Here is a 26,844-nt window from a genome sequence, read left to right on the forward strand (position 1 = left end):
TTCCAATTCTCTGTATTCTTAAGAGTAAGCAAAATTGAATGTAATGGTGTTTGCTATACCACATAAGTGATGCAACTGAGCGATATTCAGCAGTTGTAAACATCTGTAGCAATGTTTCTCTGTCTTGATAACTTTTAAGATTAAAAATCTTTAAGACATGCTCACTGGAGAATTCTGGGAGCTAAAGTACACACATCTTAAAAGTTGCAAAAACTGAGAAACACTTATCTATAGGAACATTATAGATAAAGTTCTAAGTTTCATATTAAAAAGTTAGACAGAAATAAATAAAATAGTATAAATGGAATGATCTTTTTTCCCTAAATGCCACTATTTATTTTTATCCCACCTTTATTTTTTAAAATAAATAACTCAAGGCAGTGAACTGCCCCATGAGGTGAGTTGAGCTGAAAGAAACTGGCTCAAAATCACTCAGCTGGCTTAGTGATTACTAAGTCATTACTAAAGTGAGACTAAAATAAACAATCACCTGGCTTCTATCGTTTATTTTATTTTATTTTGTCAAGCATATATAAGATAACGAGTAAAAGTATAAACATAATTTGAATACAGGAAAAGAGTAAGTAAAAAGGAATATTAGGACAGGGATGGTAGGCACGCTGATGCACTTATGCACGCCCCTTACAGACCTCTTAGGAATAGGGTGAGGTTAACAGTAGACAGTTTAAGGTTGAAGTTTTGGGGGTTTGGGGAAGAAACTACAGAGCCAGGTAGTGCATTCCAGGCATTGACCACTCTGTTACTGAAGCCATATTTTCTGCAATAGAGTTTGTAACGGTTTACCTTGAGTTTGTATCTATTATTTGCTCGTGTATGGTTGTGGTTGAAGCTGAAGTAGTCATTGACAGGAAGGACATTGTGGCAGATAATTTTATGTACTATGCTTAGGTCAGACTGAAGTTGGCATAGTTCTAAATTGTCTAAGCCCAAAATTTGGAGTCTGGTGGCATAAGGTATTTTATTGCGGGTAGAGGAATGGAGGACTCTTCTCGTAAAATATCTCTGGACTCTCTCGATTGTATTTATGTCCGATATGCAGTGCGGGTTCCAGACAGATGAGCCAGACAGTATTCAAGAACTGGTTTAGCAAATGTTTTGTATGCTCTAGTTAGTAGTACAACATTACCAGAGAAGAAGCTATGCAAGTTTAGGTTAACAATTCTTAATGCCTTTTTGGCAATGTTGTTACAGTGGGCTCGGGCACTTAGATCCTATAATAGTGCCTTAATCACTATTCTAAACTGGCTATAAAATAATATGAGAAAAAAATTAACCCATACTTACATACAATTTCTTGCTGCTAAATCCCTATGGACAAACTTTTTGCTTGCAAGGTATTTCATCCCTTTTGCTACTTGCAGACCAAATCCAATCAGATCCTTCACTGTTGGATTCTGAAAATTATAGACGTGTTAGTAGTTAAAACAATGCTGTGAAGAATGACTTTCAGTTATAAATTTGTACAGTAATTGATGAAATCAATCTTAGTCTTCACTTTAATATTGAAAGGTTCTACATCCAAACATTGTTTTCCTGACCCTAAAGTTACTATTAGTAACCAAGGAAACAAAATATGGAATAAATTTAAGTATTTATTTGATTATATAGCATGTATACATCTAAATCTAGATGAAATTAATTGATTGCTAGAACTGTTGAAATATGTGATAACCTATCTACGTTTTTTGTTTTGTTATGTTATGAATGCACTGATTTTATATACATAATATATTGAACGTGCATAAGTTTGCTATCTTAACTTGCAGAGCAAGTTTTTAGAGATTACTAATAAAGCAAAATAAAGAAACAATGGTTGGAAACTAACTAAAGAGAGAAGCAATCTGGAATTAAGGAGAAACTTACTAACAGTGAGGACAATTAACCAGTGGAACAGCTTGCCTTCAGAAATTGTGGACGCTCTATCACTGGAGGTTTTTAAGAAGAGACTGGATAGTCACTTGTCTGAGATTGTATAGGTTCTTCTGCATAGGGGGCTGGACTAGAAGACCTCCAAGGTCCCTTCCAGCTCTATTCTATTCTAAAGCTACCTGTGAAAACTAAAGCTTAAACCATTGGAATGTTTCTTTCAAACGTAGGATGAACATTAATTATTAGTTTACTTAAACAACAAAATGTTTGCACTGTAATTTTTATAATTTATTTATTTTAATTGTAAAGAATTGCCTATGGCAAAGATAAATGGGAAACTACCAGGATCAGATAGCAACTGCAGCAGGTCTCAATGATTACAGAGTTTTCCCAAGTTTACCGGGAGATATTAAGGGATGAATATGGCATATTGCTTTTAAAAAATTGTCTACATTTTTGAAAACGTATGTTTGTAAGTCCATCTCCCTCCAATTTCAACAGTAAATCTATAGGCAATGTACAAGAAACTAAAGAACAAAAATTCAGAAATCCTTACACTCCTCCAGACAAGAATTCTGATCATCCAGGCCCAAACACTTTGTAGGGGAGATGAGTGGCATAAAAATTTAATAAATAAAAAATAAAATAAAATAAACCCTACACATAAATCCTTTGATTCGGATAATTTTTCTGTACTTTTCAACAATTTTTACTTAAAATGTGTAATACAACTTCATTAAATTCTGATTAAAATACCACATTTCAAAGTAGTATCTGATCCATCAATTTAAACTTTCAGACAGCAGAACTGTAATAATACATAATTGCCTAATTGGATCACTACTGAACACTCCATGATACACATACATGAGATTCATTTCTAATAAAGTTCCGAAGATCTCCATGTTTCATATAGGGAAGCACCACCAAAGGAGAACCTTCATTAGGCAAGCAAATTCCAAGTAGTGACAAGACATTGGGATGAGTGAAATCCTTCATTATAATTCCTTCTTTTAAGAATTGAGCTACTTCATCCAAATCTGTAATTCCTGAAAAATGTAGCAACAAATTTTTAATAAATATACATATCATTTCTATTATACTTTAAACACATTTTGAATGAAAGGAGCAAATATAACTCCTTAGTATTACTCCTTTATAATCCCAATAAAGTTGTAATAAAACACATTGAAATTTAGATAAGTATTCTCGAAATTATATCCAGGTATTTGCAGGGCTAGATGCTGCATATCTATAAGCAAATGAGCTGGAACAGTGTTATCTGGAATGCATTTAACAAATTTTACCACACATAGTTCCAGAACTCCTTTCTCTTCCTTTTTCACATATTAGTAACAATATATAGAAATGCTCCATCTGTCGAACTAGAAGAATGTTATTAATAGTTTGTGTCAATTAAGTCCTGCTGTTTTCCAACTGTCTTACTCATAAAAATTGAACATAAGCTAGTCCAATGGTAAAATGAAACCACATTCCCCCCCCTTTCTTTTAATCTTTTATTTATTATGTGGACGGAAAATATGAGCATTCTTCCATATGGACATTGTAAAATGTATGGAATAAAATTTCTGAAAGCTACACAAAGACACTTAACTTGATAAAAATAATCATCATAATATAGTTTAGTCAGTGAAAATATAATGACTCAGAATAAAATATTGTAAAACTCACTGTTCAAGGATTTCACAGCACAATGAATTTTCTTGCCATCAGTATCCAATAAAGTTCCATGATAAACACATCCAAAATGCCCTACAAAGAGAGAATATTATCACAAGTCAAATTTCTACTGGTTTTTCTGGAGCTGTCTTTATATTTTGAGTGTGATCAATTGCTGAGGGAAAGAAGTTTGTCCTGGATTCTTTCAGAAATCATTCTGAGCTGCTTAGAACAATGCAGTGACACTGCCAAAAAATGATAAAACAATGGTAAAACAATCATTTTCCCAATTTAATTTTTGAAATTAAATGTGTAAATATAAAATACAGTTGAGACACCTACCTCTTCCTATTACTTCACTGAAGTGAACAATCATATTATCAGCACCAATAACAACATGCTCAACTTCTTTGACCAGATCTGGATTTAAGGCATTGATGTCAATGTGAACATTAGTCTGTAACAATGGACTAGCTAAATCGGAGTCTCCAGTAGACAGAATGGGAGATAGGTCCACATGAGGATATTGGGTTGGCCTGCAAGATCCATTCTGAGATAAAGTTGGAAACTGGTCTATAAGAAAATGTGAACACCATTGTCAATAGCAAATTCTGCCACAGAAAGACCCGATTTTATCTGTTTAGTTTAAAATTTATTTTTCACCTTATTACATAATGTAACACATGATTGCTAAAACAGTAACAGTAATCCTAACAGGACCAGCTTATCTGTAACTTGAGAGACACAGCAGCTATACCCTTGAGAGAGAACGTTTCATAATGATGCTACAGGAAAATTTGACTAACAGGATTCATTTAAAATGGTGGTGCTAAGCCTGGAAACAGAAGCCTTTATAGATCAAGAGAATATGGCTTGCAAAAGCAAACTGTTATATACTATAATTTGTCTTTCATTTGTTGGGGTAATATCTTCTTCATACCATTTATATAAAACTAGTTTCAAACACTAATTGACATCCAACTCTCATAAACATACTGTCCTACTGCCTTAATTGGAATTGCCATGGTGCAAACCACATTTTCTTTTGTAGAATTTCCCAACAATTTTGTATTTTAAACCAAGCTCAAAATTGTAAAAAAAATCATCTGAATTTGTAGTAATCTTAGGGGAACAGACATTACGCATTGGTGAAAAGAAGAAAGAAATAACAAAGGATATTGGTTATTTTCAAATTATTATTTAATGAACAGTTTAAAATCTGCTTACTACTTTCCAAATTACTACAATACTTTCCAAATTACTACAACTATATAGAGGTAAATATTCAAAAAGGAAATTGACTTTTATTATTCATTTCCTGAATTTTTATTATTTAACATTTTTAAGTACAGTAAATGCATTTACTATTTTCGTTTAAGAACCCTAATGTGTAGGGTTGATCAGACATCAGTCTTCATGAATTTGCATAGACAAGTTAGCAGAATAAAAATGTGTCTAAACGAAACACTACCATTCTCGTTACTCTGAATCCAAGGAAATGGATAATGACAAAGCCTAGGAAATGTATGGTCTCTTTCCCTTTCTCAGCAAACAATGAAGAATCTTTAAATGAGACCTTGTCCTGCCAGAGCTGATGTGGATACTTTATTACTGCAGACACAATGCACCAGGAAGTGCTCTAGCATAATAGTATGCCAATTGTTGAATTTGTATTTATTTAACTTATTGTATTGTTCATTTATTTAATTTACTAACATTGGTATGCCACTTCTTCTTACAATTCAAAGGTAATAACTTTTGATATCCAAAACCTAAATCATTACTGCTTCATTTTTTAGATTAGCATTCTCCAATCTAGGCCCCTGAATTCCCAATTCTCAACTCCTTCAGCTCATAGTACGTGGTTCTTCAATTTTAAGAATTATGGAAGTTGCAATTAATATATCTGGAACATACCTGCATCTGAGAAGACTGTTCTCGATGTTATTGACTGAATTCTATTTATGCTTATTTTGCTGCACCTGGTGTGTGTGTGTGTGTGTGTGTGTGTGTGTGTGTGTGTGTGTGTGTGTACAGACATAATTGTAGTCCAAAGAGTGGTCTATTATAATTCTGTCAGGAAATGCTTAGTTCGTATGAAGTATAGTTCACCAAACAATGTGAACATTTCTTACAAGGATATAAAAGCATTCTTACCTATGTTGAGATTTTCTTTATACTTGTAAACAGAAAGTATTCTTTTCTTAGCCATCTGTGCTCAAATAAGACCAGGATATGCGACTCATACATTAATCTTATTTTTTACTTAAACAGGGTATAGACTAGCAGTTCCAGACTTGAGAGAAAGGCCACTTTTATACATATACTGAACGGTTTATAGTATGCCTAAATGATTGATCTGCCTGATCTGATGCATTAATAGCACTGTGCATAGCACTTTAACAAGTTCACTTGTGAAGCACCTTCTTGAAGCATTGAGTCAACTGCTTCCTATGCAGTGCTCAGCCCAAGTACCTTAAGGATTTTTATACTTTGTCACTGCATGTTTGTGCATTGATAGCCACTTTATCTGGCAAGTAGAACATTTGGAAAAATCAATGAAGCAACCCTGCCAAGACTCTGGAAGAGGTTGCAGCCTCAATGTTTTGAATGCTTTACACCCTGAAATAAGCATTATCAGGTTTAGCACATATACTTATGATCTTAAGTCAGGTATCTCAATTTACAACAGATATTTTTCTTTGATTGGCTTTTGCTTTATTGAACCTGACATGTTGTTTCATGTATTCAACAGCACTAGTTTAAGTGTTATTCTTTTTCCATACATTTAAGAAAAATGGTGTTCTGAAGCAGCCTTAAGGTGGATAATGTCCTAGAATTACTTGGAATTTTTTAAAGACATCCTGCAAGTACATGGACAGTTCACATTGTGGCACTCTACAAATTAGGATGCTGATACTGAGATTTGTATGATCATGATCATAAAAGAGGAGTCCAAAATTTCACAAATTGCAAAAGTCTCTGAGTACAAGTATAGTGGATGGTCACAAGCTCACCACTGACTCCATGCATTTCTGAAGGCCAGTGTGTGAGAGAGAGCTACATGAGTAAGTTATAATACTCTTTGTATAAACTTCTTACTAGGTTATGAAGATATATTATTTGAAGCCATTCACAGAGAATGGATATAAAAAAGAGAACATTTGGTGAACTTGGTGGGAAAAAAAGATAAGGAAAGGGCCTATTGAACAAATTAAAATTTCACCTGTGATAGCATCAATATACTAGCAAGCAAAAGAAAAAAAGAAACAAGGAGAGGGCCACAGATTCAGGCTGTATGATGATGGAAATCTGCTAAATAACTAGTTGTAAACATTACATCTGAATTACATAAAACCTGCAGAAAAATGTTGTTTGAGGTAGCATTCTCATAGAAATTACAGCAAGAATTGGTTCACTATTCTTGTCATCAGCATCTTGATTTTGTGGCATATTAAAATCCTTAAAAGGGGAAAATCATAATATTGATGAAGACAAACAGGAGGATTGTTGGTTTTATAACAGATTCAGCATATTACTGACTTTCAGAAATATTCAACAGTGGGTTCCTTAGTGCTCTTTGAGTTTGTTTTCTTTTATCGCTATCAGTGTTATGTACGGTAACAAAAATCACATTACCTAATACAACAAACCTTTCTAAGACAAATGAAAAGGTACCGATATATATCTCATTATAGAAACCACATAGCAGCTTAGCATTTGGCAATCCTTTTGTATTTATTAATGAGAAAAATGATAATATTGTACCTTCCAAAAAAGTTGATCTATAGTCTACAGATTCACTTGACACTAATTCAGTCGTAGGGCTTACACTCCTTGCACTCACAAGCCTGTCCAAATGAGGAGTGTGTACTCTGCCATCATAGCGAACAATCTCTCCACCTAAATCTTATCATAGAAGAAAGAATGTCAATATTATAAAAAACATGTTTCCATTATCATTATTCTTAATGGAACTAATGGAATTATTATTATCTTTTATTCACTAAACATGAAACTCAGTCAACTGAACATTTAAAAATGTATCACAATTATTTCAAGACCTAGAGTCTTTAATAGACCTGTCCTCCATGAATTTATAGTTATTTAGGTTAAGGAGCATCACATTATGTAGCAATGAATTCCACAGATGGATTATTTACACAGACTGATGTCTACTTGTATTACTCATACATTATGATTATATTAACAAATGCTTCCTCTTGTTTTAAATTGCCTTCCAATCAGCTTCATTGGATGCTTCCTTTTTGTAGTGTTTTTTTTTTGGGGGGGTGCAGGGAACAATCTCTACTACTATTCATGACTTGCTGTGTCATTCATGGTTGTATGGACCAACCCTATCTTCCCTCTGTAATCTTTTTTTCTAAGATAAAAAGTTCATAAAGGGTTAGGGGTTTGATCTGTCTAGTTACTTGGATTGCCCTTTTCTATCCTTTTTCTTCATCCTACACTTATTGTACTAAAATAGAATTGCTTCTACTATTAATTTGACCATTGAAGAATTCCTACAGGATCAGCTACTTTTAGTTTTTACTATTTTATTTTTTATTATCTGCAAACATTGCCAAGAAACTGTTTACACCCAACTTAAGGTCACAAAAGTTAAATCGTCTGAACATAAATCCTTCAGCAACTATACTTCTTTCTACCCTCCATTCTGAATAGTGCTCACTTATTTCTACTTTTTATTTTTTGGGTTTTTTTAACCAATTAATAATCTATAAAAGCATGAGTCAATTTATCCAAAGGTTACTGAATTTATTAAAGAGCTTTTGTTAAAGGCTTTTATTGATCCAAGAATACAGCGCTGACACCACCATCCACATGCCTATCTGTATTAGCAGTTCCAATTCCCTCCCTGAGAAAGTCAGTATAGGCTCAGGTAATCTGTCCTGTATCTTTTGTAGGGGAGACAGATCAGTGGTGGGCTGCTGCCGGTTGTAAAATGTGAGTGTGTGCGTCTTCCACCCATGCACGTGGCATCAAAAAACTGGAGATTATATAGGATGTGATAGCGCCAGGGCAGGTGGGCAGGGCCAGCCACTGGTCGGAACTACCAGTTCTCCCGAACCGGTCCAAACCGGCAGCAGACCACCACTGAGACAGATACAAAGTAGTATTGAGCACATTTTTTTCTGAAAACCTTTCTGTTTGTTAGGGAAGAGTTTTCATTTGCTAAAGAGAGTCTTATTATTTATAGTTTCTTCAACATTGTTAAAAAGCGAGGATTTGGTTAACCCTCTTACATCATGGAATATATGTTAGCTGAGCAAGAATTATTGCAGAAACTAAAAAGATATTTTATTGAAATACAGTAAAAAGTATTAATGATCATCACCTTTGATTTGCTTTCTCTTTTTTCTCCAAAAGAGAAATCCAAATGCTAGCAGCAAGAGAAAAAATGTTGTTGCCACAATGCCTGCAATGAGTCCTGTGAAATTTGAGTCTGGTTGAATCATTACTTTCCCAATAACTGTTGATGAAATTTCTTTTTTCCACTGAAAGAGAGATAGATTTAAAAACTCTAAAATGTATTAATACATACAATAACACATTTTATCATACACCCACTACAAATTCTACTTGCTCTTTATTTCTGCTATCAGTAGATCTTATTCTGACCCAGGAAAAATGTCTAATTAGTAAGGAAGCAAAAATGATGATGAGGATGAGGAAGAGTATTTGTATCTGCCTTTGTCTGCTGGCTCAATGATTCCCTGCTTAGCAAAGAATAATGCAGCATGCAATAAGTTCGTTGAGTAATGGAGCTTATTCAAGATGTTTTGCTCAATTCTGGAGATGAGAAAAAAATTGTCTAAATATTTATTCAGTTATCTGTGTAACTTTTCATATTGATTTGCTTTATAGGTAGCTTACCAAATTAACAATGTGATCATTTCTGTAAGAAGTCACTGATTAATTTTAAACTATGCCATGCTCTATGCTTCACAATAGCTTATAACATTCCTTATGATTACAATAGTAGACATTTTCTGGTATCCTCAAATTATTTGTTCTGTTGTTAGTAAAATATGCTATCAGATTTATACAGTAATTACTGAAATGTAGTGAATTGTTATCAAGTTCCTGTCAATTATATGAAGAAATATTTTCCATTCTGAATTATTTTTACTAGTAACTTGTAACTCTTCCAAAGACATTCCAATAATATATTTGATGTCAGCAATCTACCTGATCCATCATCTTCTAAACCTTGCCAAATACTTTCCACCATCTGCTTGCATTCATATATACAGTCCAAGGTGTTCGTACTATCTCCATAGCCACAATTCAAAGGCATCTATCTTCTCGTGCTCTTGCTTTCTCAATGCCAGTTTCTGCAGACATACTTTTATCACAAAAAGCCATTGCTTTGAACTATTCTGGGCTTGGTTAGAGGTGTGCAGTATTAGTATCTGAAGTGGGAAAGCTGCTTCCTATCTAAAGTATGTACTTCTTGTTGTATCCTGTTGGCAGAACCTTACAGAAGATATACAATCCTAGAAAAATATATGTTTGAGTTAAGGGGGCAGTAACATGACATAATCAAATCATCTTGTGGGTGCACCGACCCTCTGGAATGGGTTACCCATGGAGCTCCGGACGGCCCCCAACCTCCGCTCTTTCCACCGAGAGCTGAAGACATGGCTTTTCCAACAAATTTGCTGATCTGGTGGGTGGTTTTTAATTAGATGGATTTTAAATTGATATAGTTATTTTTATTGCTTTCATTGTCTTAACTTTTGTAAGCTGCCCTGAGTCCCTCGGCGGCATATAAGTACAATAAAATAAATAAATAAATCTTGTAAACAGAGGTTCCTCCAGAATTTTGCCATTCTGATAATCCAAGAAAAATATTATACCATTCCTAGTATTCCATTTAATGTTTTTTGCAATTTTCCATAGAATTCATTCTATCATTGTGTCCTTTTAGACAAGTTCAAACTACCAGACCAGATGATTTACACCCTAAATACTGAAAATGCTGGCTGATGTGATCTCAGAACCATTGAACAAAATCTTTCAGAGCTCCTGGAGCAGGAGGGAACTGCCAGAGAATTAGAAAAGAACTGATTTCATTCCAATATTCAGGAAGGGAAAAAAGTGGATCCAGGAAACTCGAGATTAATCAACCTAACATCATTACCTGGGAAAATTCTGGAAAAGATAATCAACAGGAGATTTGTGAGCACTTAGAAATGAACACAACAACCACTAGAAGCCAGCATGGTTTGTTAAAAGCAAAACATGTCAGACAAACTTTACTGCCTTCTTTGATAAAGTGACTAAATTAGTGGATCAGGGAAATGCCGTGGATATACTTTACTTGGACTTCAGTAAGGCATTTGATAAAGTAAACCACAGGCTACATTTTGGTAAGATAGAACAATGTGGGATGGACAGGAGCATCACCAGATGGATTCATAGTTGACTGACCAACCATACTCAGCATGTAGTGTTAATGGAACTATATCTACATAGAAGGAAGCATGCCATGGGGTATCTCAAGGTTCTGTCTTGAGCCTTGTACTCTTCAACATCTTGATAAATGATCTAGATGAGGGGATAGAAGGGGAACTCATCAACTGGAGAGAATTGCCAACACTTTGAGAAATGGACGCAAGACTCAGAAAGATCTTGATAGACTTCAGCATTGGGCCCTATCCAACAAGATGCAGTTCAGTGGGGAAAAAAGTAAGGTCCTGAACTTAGGCAGGAAAAAAAACAGATGTACAGATACAAAATAGGTGCTACCTGGCTCAATAGTAGTAATTTTGAGAGGGATCTAGGCAGGGGTAAAATGCTCCCAGTTCAGGCGATCCAGTTGCGATGGCGGCAGGTAGTTCGGAGAACCAGTAGCAAAAATCCTTGCCCACCCAATCACCCGGTCCCCACTTGCCAGCTTGCTGCTTCTTTTATGCTCACTCGCTTTTCTTGCCTTGCTTCAGCTGCTGCAATCAATTGCATCAGCTAGCAACTCAATCTGCCTGCCTGCAATCAATCCAATCGGTGAGCAACTCAATCTGCCTGCCTTGTGCCTTCAATTTGGTAAGTAACTGGGTTGTTTTGGGTGGGTGGGTGGGGGGGAGCTTTAAAAAAAATAGTTAATTGGGGTTTTTTTAGGAGTTTTATTATTTTTTTTAGACATAGCAATTTAAAGTTAAGGAAGTTTTAAATTTAGCTGCTTTTATCTAAAAATATAAATAAAATAATAAAATAAAATAAAATAATTGTGCAGCTTTCTGAGATTTGATGTTTCTGTAGTGTTTCACTCTAACTACACAAACACACAAAATCTCACAAAGCTGTATGTGGCATTTTGTGTGGAAAAAGTGTGAAAGTTGGTTTTTGAGCTTTTTGTGGCTGTGTGAGGTTCCTGCTTTTGCAGGGGCTATTTTGGATGAAGTGCAGCTACTTTTACATTATTTTTTTTTTGCTTTAATTTATATGCCGCCCTTCTCCGGAGACTCAGGGCGGCTTACAATGCGTTAAGCAATAGCCTTCATACTTTTGTATATTTATACAAAGTCAGCTTATTGCCCCCACAATCTGGGTCCTCATTTCGCCTACCTTTGAAAGGATGGAAGGCTGAGTCAACCTTGAGCCTGGTGAGATTTGAACTTGCAGTAATTGTAAGCAGCAGATGTTAATAACAGTGCTTTAGTCCACTGTACTACAGGCTCTTTTAATTGTGTGTGAGTCAGTTGTGTTGTGTTGTGTACTGTGTGTGTAAAGTGTGAAAGTTGGTTTTTGAGCTTTTTATGCCTCTGTGAGGTTCCTGCTTTTGCAGGGGCCATTTTGGATGAAGTGCAGCTGCTTTTACATTGTGTGTGTGTCAGTTGTGTTGTGTTGTGTTGTGTTGTGTGTGTGTAAAATGTGGAAGTTGGTTTTTGGTACCTCTTATTGTTTTGTGTACTTTGTTTATTATTTTTATTATTTATTATTATTGGCCATGCCCACCCAGTCACCATGACCACCAAGCCACGGCCACTGGGTCACCTGACCACCAAGCCATGCCCACCAATTAAGCCACGCCCACAGAACTGGTAGGGAAAATTTTTAGATTTCAGTCCTGGATCTAGGTATCCTAGTAGACCATTACTTAAGTATGAGCCAGCAGTGTACTGGAGCTGCCAAAAAAGCCAGTGCAGTCCTAGACTGCATCAATAGAGGAATAGCATCAAAAACACAAGAAAGAGAGTACTGTTCTACACTGCACTAGTGAGGCCACACTTGGAACTATGTGTCCAGTTTTGGTTACCACGACACAAAAAACAAAAACAAAAACACAGAGCTGCTAGAAAGGGTGTAGAGAAGAGCAACAAAGATGATTAGGGATGATAAGGTGTGTCAAACTGGATTTCTTTGAAGGCCAGATCACATTGTGTAGTTCTCCTCCGCGGGCCGGGGGGGGATGGGATGGATGCCTCCTGCAGCACCCTGCTGGCCAAAACGCCCCATTTTGGCCGCAAAGTGCTGCAGGAGGCTGTCCAGGCCGAAAACAGGATGCAGGAGGGACTCATGCCCCCCCATTCCCCATTTTGGCCGGCAGAGTGTTGCAGAAGGCCGTCCAGGCCAAAAATGGGGACAGGGCCCTCATGTGGCTACCCTGCACCCTGTTTTGGCCAGCAAGAGGCCACCCAGACTGAAAACAGGGCACAGGGGGGCGAGTGTGCCCCCTGTGCCCCTTTTTATCTGCCAAAGGCACAGTGGGCTGGTCCTTTGCTCTTTCCAGGCCGGACCCATGGGCCAGATTTAAGCACCCCGCAGGCCAGAGCCGGCCCATGGACCTTGAGTTTGACACCCCGATCTAGAGGCTGAATTGTATGGTGAATGGTTAAGGAACTAGATATGCCTAGGCTAACAAAGAGAAGAACTAGGAGTAACATAAGAACTGTCTTCCAGTGTTTTTTGCTGTCACAGGCATAAGAGGATTGACGTATTCTCCAAAGCACCTGAGGGCAAGACAAAAAAAGATCCAAGCTGGAACTAAGGAGAAATTTCCTGAAAGTTAGAATAATTAATCAATGGAACAGATTGCCACCCAGAGTTAGGGATGCTCCATCACTGTAAGTCTTCAAAAAAAGACTGGACTGCAATTTGCCCAGGATGCAATAATTGGGCAAGGGGTTGGACTAGAAGGCCTCCAAGGTCCCTTTCAGACCTATAATTCTGTGATTCCTGATAGGTGCACATCTTTGTACTGATTCTTTCTGGATATCCACTATTTTTATCAGTTGAGATCCTATTGTTTACTAAGTTATAGTCAAGCTCATATAGTACTTAGTATATTTTATTGAATATTACTCCCACTCTATTCCATTGTACAGACATGCCATGAATAATCTATAATAATATGAAATTAATTATTCCATTCCAATTCATCTATCTTCACTTATTCCTAAGGTATTCAGTTTGGCATGCTTCATATTGACTTAGATCCATATATCTAATATTTCAAATACACACACACTCACTCATCCTTGTAAATCACCTCTTTCAATATTGGAAGACTCGTCTTTCAATATTCGCAATGTAAATGTAACCATGATCTAAACAAGGAGGGTGCTTAGCTAATAAAAGCAAATTTTTAATCATGAAAATATTTGCAGAATCAAACTGTATATTTCTACATTTCTTTTTGAAATATGTATAGACAGAGAAAGAATTATGGAAATAATAAGGATTATTAAAAGCCAAAGCTCAAACTTTATCCACAATTTAAAATGCCAAGTTATGGTTGCAAATTTGATTCTGAGTTGCAGATAGATTTCCAATTCATATCTTTAGCTGATGTTGTCATAGGGGACATATTTTCCTATAAGATTGCATTAATAGTTAAGTAAAATATTTATGAAAGTGTATATATATTTATGAATTGCTAAAAATACTTAAAAAAAGAAAAAATATAATTAATAATAACAGCTATAATTATATATTTGAAAAAGAAATGCAGAAATACAGTATGAACCAAATGATTGGTTCAAACCAGGTAAGAATGTAAAAACTAAATGTTGCTGCTACTCACTTAATACATAAATCAAAGACAGAATGAACATATAAAACCAACTAGAAATGCAGAGCAGTAGGTATTGTTAGTAAAAATGGTGACATTTAAAGCTGAATCATATATGTAAAGATAAATATCCTACCACTATATTTAATTCATGGTTGGTTTTGAGCAGCTCCTTAGGAATGGTACAAGAAACAGACTGCAACTTCAAAGTGATGTTCTCACAACTCTTGTTTCCAACTTTTAATACTTCGCCTTTAACAGCTTCAGAGTCAATGTTACTTCCCTTAAAAAAAGTTACATTAATTAGTAAAGAGAGAAGTAGTAAAACAAAAGGCAGAATGAACCTTGTATTTATGCTTTCCATAGTTAAAAAAATGCCATAAGAAATGCCATTTCTCAGTGGCCATTACAATAGATTAAACAAGGTTATTTGGTCTCCAAAAATTAGCAAATGATTCAAGCAGAAAAACTTCACATTTCAAATAATTACAGAAAGACATTAAATTTACCTTCCTAAAATTCTCCAATAATTATTTATTACTCAAATCAAAGTTACAAAGGAGCTTAAGGATGTCTCAATAAGTTAAAAAATTGTTGCCTGTCACTGTGATTGAATGAAGTTCAATGAGTATAAAAATAAATTATTTACAGACATACAGATAGTCCTCAAGTGACGATAATTGAGCCCAAAATTTATGTTGCTAAATGAGAAATTTGTTAAGTGAGTTTTACCCCATTTTACGACTTTTCTTGCCACATTTATTAAGTAAATCTGGCTTTCCCATTGACTTCGCTTGTCAGAAAGCCACAAAAGGTGATCACATGACCCTGGGACACAGCCAACGGTCATAAATATGAATCAGTTCTCAAGTATCCAAATGTAAATCACATGACCAGAGGGATGCTACAACAGTCATAAGTGTGAAAAATGGTCATAAATCACTTTTTTCAGTGCTGTTGTAACTTCGAATGGACACTAAATGAACTGTTGTAAGTTGAGGACTACCTGTACTAAGTCAGGGGTGTCAAACTCAATTTCATTGAGGGCGCAACAGCAATATGGTTGCCCTCAAAGAGCCAGTTGCATGTAAGACTAGGACGACTCACAGAGGCCAGGTGGATGTGGCTGGTGGTAACAGCCAGGTTGCTGCAACTAGGTGGGCGTGGCTGGGTTGGGGTGGCTGGCTTGACGGAAGGAAGGAAAGGGCCTTCTCCCCAAACCCAGTCATGATTGGCAGTTTGCAAGCTCAGATTATGATGACCTGGTGCGAGGCACTGAAGCAACACAGCCAGAGAACAGTTCTAACTCCCCTTATTGCTCCAACTTTCCCCCAAACATCCCCACGTTTATTGCAAGTCCTGGAGCAAAGCTCTCACACACACCTCTGACAGCCTCTGGCTGCGAGTAGTTCAGCAAGCAAAGTTAGCAAGCAGCAACCAAGGCTGTCCAGTGAGGCAGGCAAATAGGGCAAGGCATACAAGACAATGCACAACAAAATCCAGATGTCGGCAACAGCACATGAGGCTCCATGGATTCAACACTTGTTCCCGACAAACATCCCACCCAACAGCTTCTCTTTAAATCTCATTCCCCAAATGAAGAAGTGCCTTGTGAAGAAGGGCAGGGTGCCCTCATCCTCGGGTTGCCCTGTGCTGATCCCACCTCCTGTCCATTCTTCATGCTGGGGAATCAGGGGGGAGGTAATTGCTCCTCTGCCTGCCCTGCCCTCCCCCTTCGGCTTGTTCTCCTGCGTCCCCTCTCCCTTGCCGACGACCCTTCCCAGGCCCGAGGGACCCAGGACTGCATCCTCCTCCTCTGGTCGTTCCTCCATTGGCCCTAGCTCTGCCTCATCTTCCTCCTCAGATTCAGGCTCCGATGGGGCCATGACATAGATGTGGATAAAAGTCTCCAAGCTTGGAATGGAGTGCCTTTGGCACAGCATGCCGAAGGAGACATTCTTCTCCCAATCCCAGATATCATTGGCATTTCCCAGTCCGGTGCTCCCTCCCAGCAAAGCAGGAAGCGGAGGACAAAGTTGCTGCATGTGGAAGCGCGGAGGAGAAAGTTTGCAGGAAGCAGTTGCCTCTGAGTCCAACTTCTGCTTTAACAGATCTCTAAAGAGCAAGAGGAGGAGGCATGGGATCAGTGCTCCCTGGTCCTGCACAAGGAAAGCTGGCCCTTCTCGAAAGGGAATCCCCATTTCCAACCATGTGTTGTAAGGATGCTGGCTTGTTGTGGCAGCCTTCCCTCACGCAGCTCCCACACCACCCCCTCCTCCTCTCCAGACATCTGTCAAGGCAGAAGTTGGACTCGGAGAAAACTGCTTCCAGCAAACTTTCTCCTCCAAGCTTCCACATGCAGCAGCGTCCATCCTCCACCTCCTGTGGTGGGACCAGGCAAGGCTGGTCGGAAGCTTCCAGTGGAGGAAGGTGAGACCAGGGCGAACGCCAAAGCCTCATTCACTAGAACCTCACCATACCTCTCAGGCCATGTGGGGGACCCTCAGATGGTGGCACAGGCTGCCCAGAGCCCTGGGCAGCAGAGGGCAAGCCTCCAGCCCAGCCCTCAAGCTCTCAGGGCATCGGGACCCTGCAGCCCAGCCAGGCCCTGCTTCCCCGAGGGGGCATCCAGCCACGCTTACCTTCTCAAGGCTGTTTGTGCTTCTGTGCTCACTTTCCTTGGCCAAGTTGCTCATGGTGGGCAAAGTGAGTGGTCAGAGGAGGCCCACTCCCTCTCTATGTGAGGAGATCCAGCTTTGTAAGCAAAGTATCCTCAGTGATAAGATGGGAGACCACCAGGAGAGCCCAGGAGGATGGGACAAGGGGATAGCAAAAGGGCAGCAGGGCTGCTAGCAGGGTGGATTTGATTTAAATCGAGTTGATTTAAATCACAATTTAAATCATGATTTAAATCACTAGTAAAAAGGCTTGATTTAAATCAACTTGATTTAAATCATAATTTTTAAAGAGCAACTGTCATCTCTGCTACTCCTTTGACCCATTGTTGACTCACCGATAGTCCCAGTGTTGCAGAATATACAGCCTCATGCTATATAACTAAGCTCCATTTCATGCTGAATAAACTAAATTATTTATGTACCTTAAATAGAAAACTATCTTACGATAGTTCATTGATTTTTATCCACCCTGGCTGCTAATGGCCAAGTGATAAGGCAGGACTTCCCTCAGACTGTCCTTCCCTCATTCCAATCTCCCTCCCCCCTTCCATCGTCCCCCTCCTTCCTTCCCTGCCTCCTTCCTTCTCATTCCCATCTCCTTCCTCCCTCTCTCCATGCCCAGGAAGGGATGAGGGGAAGGGGAGAGTGTGGCAGTACTGTTGGTGGCCATGGCTTTCCCGCACAGGGGCAGGAGGCAGGGTAGGGTGACCACGGAGGCGGTGGAGGTGCTGGTAGTGGGTGTGGTACTGCTGCTGGAGCTCTACTACACACTGATCTACAACAACTTCATGGCGGGCCCCCAGGCTGCAATGTGGTCACCGTGCAGGGAAAGACGGTCCCATCTTGCCCCGCAGGCTGTCCACATTTCAGCAGCCTGCAAGCACTTCCCTTTCACTGAGGATGGCTCCCGCCCCTGCATGACAAAGCGCTTTCCTTTCACCAGGGATGCCAGCTCCCGCACAAATATTTATTTAATGTTTGGTAATTGATTGTTTGAGAGTTACAGTTATTTTGCAAGTTTCTGGAAATCTTATGCATATATAATTATGTTTTAGGGAACTACACATAGGATACATACAGATTTGCTGAAAGATAACATCTACAATCATGTTTTGGGAGGGAAATTCCTGGAGATAAGGAAGCTGCTGGATCTGAGACCAGCATGTATTTACAATGGTGGCAATGGCCCAGTGTGATATGATTGCCATTTGCAAGCTGGCTTATGACAAGCAAAGTCAATGCAGGAAGCTGGATTAGTTTAATGACTGCATTATTCAAAAAGGTTGTAAAACTGGGCACAACTCATTTAACAACTACCTTGTTTTTTGTTCCAATTGTGGCCATAAGACAAGAACTATCTGTATAAATTGGTGATGATTTGACAGAGATTGCAATTTAGAAAAACTCTTTAAAGGGCTATACAAAGGAACTTCAATTTGCTACATGTTTCAGAGCCAACGTTATCGGTGCATTCCATATCTTTACCAAAAAGCAAAAAAGTGTGTGACCTACAACTTTTCCATTCCAAATTAATGAAATAAAATCTAGAGGAAAGGTTATCTCTCAACATCCAAAGAAATTAATGGCATAGGTGGAGGACAGAGGGGAGACTCAAGAATTGGCTTGATGAGTTAATGGACTGGAATGATTAGGGGTACATCCCTTTCAACTAGGATTTTTTTTTTGCAGTTTTTGAAGTTTCTATATGAAATAATACTCATTTGGCAGGCACAAGAAGGAGATGGTGATTCCTGCTTCCCACTGAAATGTCTGTAACAAAACTATTCAATCAGGTTCTCAATTTCTCCTATGAGTTTTAGTTGCTCCATGTTACATGTTTTCAGAAGATGCTTTTAAACCTCTTTTAAATTATTTTAACATTGACTGATATTTACAAATAAGTTTTAAAGTATCTGAATAAATGTATAGGCACACATATGTAACTATTTAAGTAGTTTTTCTTGAACTACTTTTAATTTGCATGTATTTATTTACTGGAAGCAAAATATGTCCCATTAGTTACTGCAAATAAAAGCTTCTCTGTTCTGGCACTAATTAAAAAACAGTTCAAAAACTCTTTTGGTAAGAACTTTTTGAACACTGAATTAAGCGATCACTTAATTTTGTGCTGTGTTTGCTTAATGACAACATAACAAAGCATGATCATGAAGCGTGTAAACTTGAGTATTTGTACTTGTTTGAAAATTCATTTCTGCCAATTGGAGCTTTGGAACATATGTTTGAAAATCAGTGCACAGCTACGGGCACAGATATCTTACAATATCCCAACATTTTTTGAGCTTTCTCAATTCTTACCTGAAATTCCTCTTGTTCTTGAGATTTACTGATGACATTTCCATCATCTGGAGCCAAGAATCTCTCATCAAATTTCATAAAATACTTGAACAACTTCCACCCTACCTTCAATTTTCAACTTAATCCACTGAGTGCATTTCTTTGATGATTTTATGTTAAATTACACAATGGACACAAAAACACTACATTATATAACAAACTCACAAATAATCATGGATATATATTTCTAGCAGAACATATTATTAAGTTTATTGTGTATAGCCAGAGTTTGTGCTACAATTCCATTTGTTTTGACCCATTTGAGATCCTGCTAAATACCTGTGCGCTTTTCAGGAAGATTATCTACTCCAAATATGTGACAAGTTTCAAAAACAGAATTAAATCAGAAAACTGAACTTCTCATCCAATGAGATCAATAGACTTATCACCACAGCCAAATCAATTCCATGGGAGAACCTATTAAAAAAAGGGCCACAGAAACCAAACAACATAATATCACTGGCTGTCACTTTCAACTCACAGTTTAAGCCATTCAAACATATTACTAATAAGCTATAAATTACTGTACAAATATGCTGCAGTTTCTCAGGCACCGGGTACAAGGCTATTTGCATATGGACAAACTACTCAGCCTGAACAAGTTCTCACAAGCAACCAGAAACAAAAGGAAGAGAATGTTAACATGGCAACCAGATCTTGCAATAAGTCCAGATGTTCAGATTTACAAAAACAACTTCTTCACAGACTTCAGTAACTTTACACACAAGATTAGGGGTCCCTTCACCTGCTCTTCCGCTAATGTGATATATGCTATTACCAGCCAACAGTGCCCCTCTGGATTTGATATCAGATAGAAAAGAAGGACAAAGTAATCTCTAAGGATTTTAACCTCCCAGAACACTCCACTACAAATCTTAAAGGCTCTTCCGGAAACTTCACCAGCACAAATGAGCAAGAGAGTGCTGAAATCACATGCATCAAAGGATTTCAGATATGAGCCATGGTGGTGCAGTGGTTAGAGTGCAGCACTGCAGGCTACTTCTGCTGACTGCCGGCTGCCTGTAATTTGGCAGTTCAAATCTCACCAGGCTCAAGGTTGACTCATCCTTCCATCCTTCTAAGGTGGGTAAAAGGAGGACCCAAATAGGGGGAAATATGCTGACTCTGTAAACCACTTAGAGAGGGTTGTAAAGCATTGTAAAGTGGTATATAAGTATAAGTGCTATTGCTATTTCAGGCAATCTTCAGGTATGCATTTTTAACATGTTATAAGTGTTAAATGATAAGGTACATGAAATCTGCATATGTGTAACCATCTTGTTATCCTCATTTTCCTCCACTTCATCCCAATTTAAATCCTACATTAAATTATTCACTCCAAATATTTGATGCAGTAAGCTCAGAAAATTTTATAGCTTTTGATACAATTTGTATACAAATTGTATCTTCTCTTTTATGTACACCAAGAGTGTATGCACCAAGACAAATTCCTTGTGTGTCCAATCACACTTGGCCAATAAAGACTTCTCTTCTCATTCTCTTCTCTTCTTATTCTCTTCTCTTCTCTTGTTAGTCTGAAATGATGATATTCTCCTGTGTTTTTTTTACTCTTATAGGAAGTTGATCAGAGTTACTAACTTCATAATTATATCATGTTCAAAGTAAAGTATCTAAAGTATCAAAGCATAAAACTGATACAGTATTTTCCGGCGTATAAGATGACTGGGCGTATAAGTAGTAACTAATTTAGCTGAAATGGCTAAAATTTCAGCATATTTGAAGGATCATACACAAGAAAGGTATATACAGGACTGGAGAAGATGGATTGATTATATTCAAAATAAGTATCAGACCAAAAAATATCAAATAGCTTATGAATGATTTCTTTTAACTGTATAAGCGTTATATAAGTGATATTAGAAGTTTTATGTCTAAGAAGTAGGATTTTATCTATGGGGGGTTAAGAATTTTTTTTTAGGGGGTGTTAGTTTAATGATTGGTTAAGCAATTTAGTTTATTGTTAAAAGTTAATAGAAATACCTTGTGTTCTGCTCTGGGAAGTCGGGGAGGGGGAGGGGGGTTGGGGGGGAGGGTTGTGGGGAAATTGTGTTTGTTTTAAAACTTTTCCAATAAAAAAAAAGACCACCCCCGACTTTTCCTGTTAAAATATAGGGTTTGGGCTATACTCACCGTATAAGACTACCCCTCTTCCAACTCACACCAAATAAAAATAAAATAAAATAAAATAAATGAATAAAATAAATTAAATAAAAATACACACACACAACACAACACAACTGGCTCACCCACAATGTAAAAGCAGCTGTGCTAGACCCAAAATGGCCCCTGCAACAAGCAGGAACCTCATACATCCACCAAAAGTCCCAAAAACCAACTTTCACACTTTACACACACAAAATTCCACATACAGCTTTGTGAGATTTTGAGTGTTTATGTAGTTAGAGTGAAACACTACAGAAACACACAAAATCTCAGAAAGCTGCACAAATATTATTTTATTTTTATTTTATATAAAAGCAGCTAAATTTAAAACTTCCTAAACTTTAAATAGCTAGGTCTAAAAAAAGAACAACTAAAAAAACCCCCAATTACCGTATTTTCCGGCGTATAAGACGACTGGGCGTATAAGATGACCCCCTACTTTTCCTGTTAAAATATAGGGTTTGGGCTATACTCGCCGTATAAGACTACCCCTCTTCCAACACACACCAAATAAAAATTAAAAAACATCAGATTTGATTTCAATATGGTAATTTTAATTCAAATGCTTATGACATGCAGGTACTTAGCAGGAAAACTGTCACTTATAAACATAAGGCTGTTTGTCATCAAACATGTCAACATAAAACAGTGCAATTGGATTAAACTTTTCCTAATTCACTCTAAAGTTGAAAGGAAGGATAAGACAATAAACCCATGGGAGCTGCCATGCTGTTTTGTTTTCTAAGCTGTCAACCAAACTGGAACTGATGATGATAGGAGGAAGATAACAAACAAAAGAGAGCCAGTGCTGGGCAAGTCCCTGGCGAGTCAGCAACGCCCATCATAACTGCAAGCTATTTTTACAGGTTTTGCTGGCGTGACAGTTTCCTTTTAAAAGCCTTCAAAATCCTCCTGTTCGTCATCTGATATCATAAGTACATCAATGACATCTTGTGATACATTTGTAAGGCAGTCATCATATGGATCTAATTCCGTATCAGATGGTGTGGTCTCAGCTTCGGCTTCCTCTTCATCTTGCCACAAGTAGTCGTCCTCCATACCATCTAATGAATTTGATATGCCACACTTCTTGAAAGACTTGATTACTGTTTCTGCATCAATATCATTCCAGGCTTTTATGACAAACTTGCACAAAACATCCAACTGTGGAGCACGCATGTTTCCTCCTTTTGTGAATGACTTTTCACCGCTAACCATCCACTCATTCCACTGTTCTCGAATGCGATCTTTAAATGGCTTGTTTAGGCACACATCCAGTGGCTGTACCAACGATGTCAATCCTGCAGGAATAACTGTCGCATCTGTGTTTATTCTTGTAAGCCTTTGCTTGGTGCTGGGTGTTAAATGAGCCCTGAACATATCCCACACCAGTAGACTACGTTTTTGAATAAGTCCACCTGGTCGCCTGCTCCATACATTATCAAGCCATAGCTTTACCCCTTCTTCATCCATCCAGCCTTTTTCATTCACATGTACAAAACAGCCAACAGGGAACTTTAGTTTCAGCATTGTTTTTCTTTTAAAAATAATCATTGGTCTCAGTTTGGAGCCATCAGCTGTGCATGCTAGTACCACTGTAAAACTGGACTTCTCATGTCCTGTTGTTTTAATTAAAATTGTTTTTTCACCTTTTGGATGGACAGTTTTATTTCCAATCATATCAAAATTCATTGGCATTTCATCCATATTTCCGATACTACTTAACGCATAGCCATGTTTCTTGCGCTGTTTTATTACATATCGATGGAAACTATTTACTTTGGCATCAGGATCTGCAGGTAATTTTTGTGCAATTTTTGTCTTTTGCCTCAGAACCAAATTATGCCTTTCCAAGAATCTAGTACACCAGGATACAGTGGCCTTAAATCTGTTGCTCTGATCTGGGTTAGATTTGGCCCACTGAAGTGCAAACAAACGTATTTTATTTCGTGTCACTACATAACCGTTTTGGCGATGCTCATTCACCATGTCTGCTACATGTTTTTCGAGTTCTGGTCAATGTGGGGTGCCTCTTCTTAATGCACACTTACCCCTTGGCATACTCTTTAATGCTTTTACATTTGCTTTCCAGTCCCGAACCATCTTTTCTGTTACTCCATATTGTCTTGCAGCAGCACAGTTATTATGTTCCATGGCAAAGTTTACAACTTTACGTTTAAAACTGGCTTCATATTTCTTTCTTCTTGCTGGTGGAGCCATGATGGGGTCTTGACTGTTATATTTGTATACTATACTGTATGTACTGTTGCTGTACTGTATGTATTGTTGCTGTACTGTAGAGAAAGGTAATGGGCTACGCTATGTGTAGTGGCAAGAGGGCTATTTTGTACCAGGTTTTTTTCCTTCACCCATGCAGCCTTGTTGAGATCGGCACAGGTTCATGAATCTGAGTTGTGGCGCTGACTGATGACGCTACGGGAGCACCGACAACATTGACAGGAAGCTGTGCCGATCTAGTCAAGGCTGCATGCTGCTGAATGCTGGAACCAGCTGGTTGCTGAGTGGAGCTTCCCCCAGGCATCTAGGGGGATATTACCGACGCTCCGACTTCCCCAGCTGACCCCCACTGATGGCGAGCCCCACCGGTCTAGGGAAGTCGGAGCGTCGGTAATATCCCCCTGGATGCCTGGGGGAAGCTCCATGCAGCAACCAGCTGGTTCCAGCATTCCAAGGAGATTCCAAGGAGATCCACGGTGAAAGCGGCGCCGCGGTTGACCTGGGCCAGCGCCTTGCACACCTGGCTCTGCGTCTCCGTTATGAGAAGCTCCATGCGACTTCGCATGTCTCCGCCCCAGTCGCGCAGCTCTCGCATGAAACGCTCGCACCACCTTGCCAGATTTTCCTCGTCCTCCTTTCCCCACGGCTTTTCCAGTTGTAATTGCTGATGGTGTTGCTGCTGCCGCCGAGGCTGCTCCTTCATCTCCGCCCGCCGCATCAGATGGGTGGGAGTGCGCAGCGCACTTTCCTGGCTTGGCGCCGATCCGGACAGCTGCAGAAGGAACTGGGCACCGGCTGTCATGTGTTTTCTGCTGTGCGGGGTTCGGCACCTGGGCTCCTGGGGTTTAAGCCTCCGGGCCGGCCCGTGCTGCTCCAGGATGTTCGCTTCGGGCTCCTTGGAATCGCTGCCGGGCGGTTCTTCCCGTTGGGGCGATGGTGGGTGGCAGCGATCGGCGTCGCTTGGACTGCGGGAGCCACGGCGGTGCTGGCCGGGCTGGGTCATCATTTATGCCCATTGTAGCATTCTTAACAACCGTGTCACTAATTTCACAACTGCTTCTCTTCACCATGGTGACGAGATAGGGCAAAAACGTAAAATGTGAGGACAGTCGTAAGTTCGAGGACTGGTCAAAAGTGCGAGGACCAGTCAAAAATAACTTTTTCAGCCCTCTGAGTAGTCCATATGCATAAAAGGATACATCAATAGAGAGGGATGAAGGAAGGGAAGGGAAATTAGAATAGGGGTGAGGGTAAGAGAGGGAGGAAGAGAGGAGGAGAAGGAGAAACGAAGAGGAAGTAGGGAGGAGGAGAAGTGGGGGGGAAAGAGAAAGTAAGAAGGAAAGAAAAGAGAGAGGTGGTAGGTTTGAGGAGAAAGATTGCTGCACAATAAAAAAGATGAAAGGGAAGAAAGCCAACCCCAAACAAATATAAAGATATTAAGATAAAGAATGAATTGTTAAACTTTAAAGAATAAAAGAGAACAAATATGAATAAATAGCAATAATTAGAAACACACATACAAACATACAATGTATTTTCTTTGAACAGAGTATTTGGCTGGTTCACAAATTTAAACAGTGTTTAGTCATTTCATTTAAATTTACAATTTCTATATTTCCTTTTTGCCATATTTATTCCTCATCTATTTTTTAAAAAAACCAATATTACCCTTCATCCTCATCTCTAATCTTAATCAAATTCAATTTTTCCCTTCTATTCTATATTATGCCCCTTCCCATTGCCATTTATTTTTATATCCATCCTCACATTGGTTAATTATGTAATATTACAGTTGTTTAATATAAATTCAACATTTTAATATAAATCAGTTATATAACTATCTTTTTTGTATATTAATCAATATGAACATGAATATTCCAATTATTTCCATGCAATCCAATTTCTTACAAATCAATTAATGATATTTACCAATAATAATAAACCAAATAATTTCCCCCATATATTCCTCCAAACCACAACTTAACCATTTCTGCTTTCAACACAATATACAATTAATAGTATCTCAATTATTACAATTCCCTAGTTAAATAGACCTTTTTTTCTTTTGTGTTTTAAAATCTTGAACTCTCCTCTTTTGCCCTAAATTTCCCATTGTTTGCACCTACCTTTTTTGGTGAGCAAAAAGAAAAAGAAATCTCTCTCTCTGCCTCATTTTGTCACATTGCAGCAGAGCCTGCTTTACTTTCAGTTTTGTTTTTTCCCTAGCATAGCTACTCATTTGTTTTCTTTTAACACTGATCAGCTGTAGGGCGGAACTTTGAAGCCCAGCAGCAAGAGTTTAAACAGTTTTTTTCCCTCTAGCCATCAGCTGGGACTCAGGAGGCAGCAATAGATTAGGAGTGGGGCCAAACAAAGGGTAAGAATAACGTGGGGGGGTGGAGGGGGAGATCCTCACCGTTACCAGCTCGGGGAAACAATGCGAACCTGGGAGGACTCCACCACTGATTAGCAGGCAGTCAGAGCCATTTAAAAGAAAAAACTTTTCGATTGAAGCTGAGTTGCCTGATTAGCAGGCAACTCAGCTGGGATGGTCAGAGCTTGGCTCGTCAGAGCCATTTAAGGCTCGTCTGAGCCTTTCGGGCTGGTCTGCCTGGTTACAGAAGAATGACACCCGGCGTATAAGACGACCCCCGACTTTTGAGAAGATTTTCATGTGTTAAAAAGTCGTCTTATACGCCGGAAAATACGGTACTTTAAATTATTTTAAAAATAGGTTATATAACCAACTGAAATGACAAACTGCATATTTTGTACTAAGAG

At 38.4% G+C, this 26,844-nt stretch overlaps 1 protein-coding gene across 1 annotated transcript in view; it reads right to left on the bottom strand.

The window, feature by feature from the left end:
• The window catches only part of MET (MET proto-oncogene, receptor tyrosine kinase), a 147,092-nt gene that overhangs the window by 9,042 nt on the left and 111,206 nt on the right, over nt 1–26,844 (bottom strand). Inside the window, exons 12-18 of the mRNA XM_070946653.1 lie at nt 14,745–14,891; nt 8,930–9,089; nt 7,339–7,479; nt 3,913–4,143; nt 3,583–3,663; nt 2,758–2,939; nt 1,306–1,415 (exon numbers count right to left, since the gene is read on the bottom strand). Coding sequence (XP_070802754.1) covers nt 1,306–1,415; nt 2,758–2,939; nt 3,583–3,663; nt 3,913–4,143; nt 7,339–7,479; nt 8,930–9,089; nt 14,745–14,891 — 1,052 coding nt within the window. The remainder of the gene's footprint in view (nt 1–1,305; nt 1,416–2,757; nt 2,940–3,582; nt 3,664–3,912; nt 4,144–7,338; nt 7,480–8,929; nt 9,090–14,744; nt 14,892–26,844) is intronic.

The sequence above is a fragment of the Pituophis catenifer genome, unplaced genomic scaffold, assembly GCF_029215685.1.
Source record: "Pituophis catenifer annectens isolate HBS135680 unplaced genomic scaffold, rPitCat1.0.hap2 SCAF_7, whole genome shotgun sequence".
NCBI classification, from domain to species: Eukaryota; Metazoa; Chordata; class Lepidosauria; order Squamata; family Colubridae; genus Pituophis; species Pituophis catenifer.